The sequence below is a fragment of the Marmota monax genome, unplaced genomic scaffold (assembly GCF_021218885.2).
Source record: "Marmota monax isolate L192 unplaced genomic scaffold, Marmota_monax_Labrador192_F-V1.1 WCK01_AAM20220418_F8-fsc00086, whole genome shotgun sequence".
Classification (NCBI taxonomy): Eukaryota; Metazoa; Chordata; class Mammalia; order Rodentia; family Sciuridae; genus Marmota; species Marmota monax.
In genome coordinates, this window is record NW_026693086.1 from 2,940,798 (window position 1) to 2,942,595 (window position 1,798).

The following is a 1,798-nucleotide window of genomic DNA, read 5'->3' on the forward strand; positions in this document are numbered from 1 at the left end:
TGGTAAAAATTAAAGAAAAAACAAACAAAAAAAACCCCCAAACCTCAAACAAACAAAACCCCAAAACCCCAATAGGTAACAGCAAACCTGATGTGTACCCGTATGACTGTGGGAGATGTAAACATAAAACTGAGCAGGCAAATAATCCTACAGGCCCTAGAATGTTTGAAATGACTGAAGGAATGAATCACATAAGGTCTAGAGGGTTCTTAGTTCCTGGAATTTTGGTTTTGTACGATTCTAAAAATATACAAGTATTGTGCTGGGTTATTTTGGCACCTAATCTTTCTAAATTTCTTATGTAAGATTCTGGCGTGGAAACAGATTTAAAGACATTAACTCAATACGGCATGATTTCAGGAAAGGTCAGCTGGTACAAATGATAAGCACATTTTAAATGGTGAACAGCAAGAATCTTTTGCTAAGTGTCCAAACAGGTTGATCATAACCCAGACACAGAGGTTGAAATTCTGTCAAGCTTGTGGCCTGGTAAAACGGCCAGACTTATTCACCCAGCCAACATGCTGTCTGACATGTACTACAAATTAGGTACCGTCTTAAGTTTCACTTCCAAGGCAATAGCATCAGGCTCCCCAGTTTTATTGAATTCGACAGTTGTTTCTATGACCATTGGAGTCTTTGAAGCGCAGCTGCATGTTAGGATGATACTTCTCCAAGTACAAAGGTTGCTTGCTATTAACACACCGCCTTTGTCTTATGAATTGTACTGCATCTCCATATTTCATTCTGCCTTCAGTCAATGACAAGGCAACAATCACTGGAGCTCTCCCAAGGCCTGCAACACAATGAACAGCAATACAACCACCAGGTTCTTCACGAAACTTAATTTCTATAGGACTTAACCAGTCATGGACAATTTGGTTGGATGGTGGTGCACCATCATCAAAAGGCCAATCAAGAACATGGATGCCTTCTTTCTCCACAAGAGTCGTATCATAAGTTGCTTCACATACTCTTCCTATTGTGCTAACACCATACTTCTTAAGTTCCTCTATACATTTGTTGAAGGTTGCATTGGTTGGATTGTGTATAATAAGAAATCTCACGTTCTTGTCCGTGACTTCCACAGGAGCAGGGCGGTTCATTCGAGCCATGTTCATTTAGTTAAAAAAAAAAACCATACTCATTAGGGTTATGAAAGAATTTTAAAAATTGATTATAGAAATGATGCAAAGTAACTGAAGTCTACCTCAATAGACTGCACTTGATATTCTCGTGCTTTGAGTATGAGTTGGTAGTAACGGGAAATGAAGTGAACCTCCTAACAAGAAGCAGCTATTCTTCAATCCAGGAATACTGAGGCAGTAGAAAAGAAGTGCCCTGAGGTTTACCAGATCCAGGTTAGAATGCTTGTAAAATGCTTGGTGGATTTTCAATTCAATACATCTGTGTTTAATAAGAGGTTAACAACCACTCTTATGGGGGCTTCTTGGTGGAGTAGTAGTGAATTTCTACAGTTCCCTTGTCTGCATAGACATCGGGCTGTGCCTGGCAGTAATCTCCACTGCCCTTAGAAACTCCATAAATGTGTGACCAAGAACACCACAGAACTGAGGAATATGTTTCCTCATTGAAGATTGTGGCCTAGTCATACAGCCGGTCCCGACGTGGTGGTGATACAGGTGGAGGCGGGTGCACCAGACTGAAGAACTCAAAAGTCTTAACGCCAAAAACACAAACAACCCAATCAATAAATGGGCTCAGGAGCTGAACAGACACTTCTCAGAAGATATACATTCAATCAACAAATATATGAAAAAATGTTCAACATCTCTAG

At 40.1% G+C, this 1,798-nt stretch overlaps 1 protein-coding gene across 2 annotated transcripts; it reads right to left on the minus strand.

Annotated features, from left to right (window-relative positions):
- Positions 1-599: 599 nt before the first annotated feature.
- On the minus strand, positions 600-1,115 carry LOC124099571 (protein tyrosine phosphatase type IVA 1-like). 2 transcript variants are annotated; one of them, XM_058582692.1, is made up of 2 exons: positions 1,019-1,115; positions 600-931 (listed from the first exon to the last, which is right to left on the minus strand). In XM_058582692.1, exons 1-2 carry the CDS (start codon positions 1,113-1,115, stop codon positions 600-602), a joined length of 429 nt encoding a protein of 142 aa, XP_058438675.1. The 2 variants fall into 2 exon arrangements, with proteins under 2 accessions (XP_058438675.1, XP_046310696.1); XM_046454740.1 differs by having other exon boundaries at positions 600-1,115.
- Positions 1,116-1,798: the final 683 nt, after the last annotated feature.